The following is a 546-nucleotide window of genomic DNA, read 5'->3' as shown; positions in this document are numbered from 1 at the left end:
AGCACGGCCCACAGTGAACCAGTGCCACAGGGGGGACACTGCATCTGCCCGGTCCCCACCAGTGCCACTTGCCCGTGACAGTGTCCTGGGAGCCTTCCTCCTCCTCCTCATCCTCCTCCAGCTCATCCTCAGCCCCAGGGAAGGTCGAATCCTGCTCTGGACCGACTGTGGTGACGGGCAGAGCCTGGGAAAAGAGGGGTGGATGGCACCTTTGGCCCCTGCCCCCCCTACCTGCAGGCCCCCGGGCTGCTGCCTTCACCTCGCGCCCTGCCAGCACCCAGCTGCTCTCGGAATCCCGGGAATCCGATTTCTCCGCCATGGGAACAGCCCAGAGCCACCTACAAGGAGATGAACAGACAGACGTGACTCTGCTCCCGGCACCACCGGGATTTAACAGGGAGACCCGAGGGCCCGCCCCAGCCGTGCCCAAAAACCCCGGCCCGCCCCTGCAGACCTCCGGGTGCCGCAGCACCGGCCGCCCCGGCAATACCGGCCCCGCGAAACCCCCCCGTGTCCCCCCATCCCAAGCTGCCTCCACGGAGTATT

The 546-nt window shown here is 67.0% G+C and overlaps 1 protein-coding gene across 1 annotated transcript in view; it reads right to left on the bottom strand.

Moving 5' to 3' along the window:
* SHC1 (SHC (Src homology 2 domain containing) transforming protein 1) overlaps positions 1–546 on the bottom strand; it is a gene marked incomplete at its 3' end in the record, with an annotated part of 12,710 nt that overhangs the window by 688 nt on the left and 11,476 nt on the right. Inside the window, exons 13-14 of the mRNA XM_009996293.1 lie at positions 260–338; positions 73–184 (exon numbers count right to left, since the gene is read on the bottom strand). Coding sequence (XP_009994595.1) covers positions 73–184; positions 260–338 — 191 coding nt within the window. The remainder of the gene's footprint in view (positions 1–72; positions 185–259; positions 339–546) is intronic.

This window comes from Chaetura pelagica, unplaced genomic scaffold (genome assembly GCF_000747805.2).
Source record: "Chaetura pelagica isolate M959 unplaced genomic scaffold, ChaPel_1.0 scaffold270, whole genome shotgun sequence".
Taxonomy (NCBI): domain Eukaryota; kingdom Metazoa; phylum Chordata; class Aves; order Apodiformes; family Apodidae; genus Chaetura; species Chaetura pelagica.
This window is presented reverse-complemented; position numbering and strand designations above follow the sequence as displayed.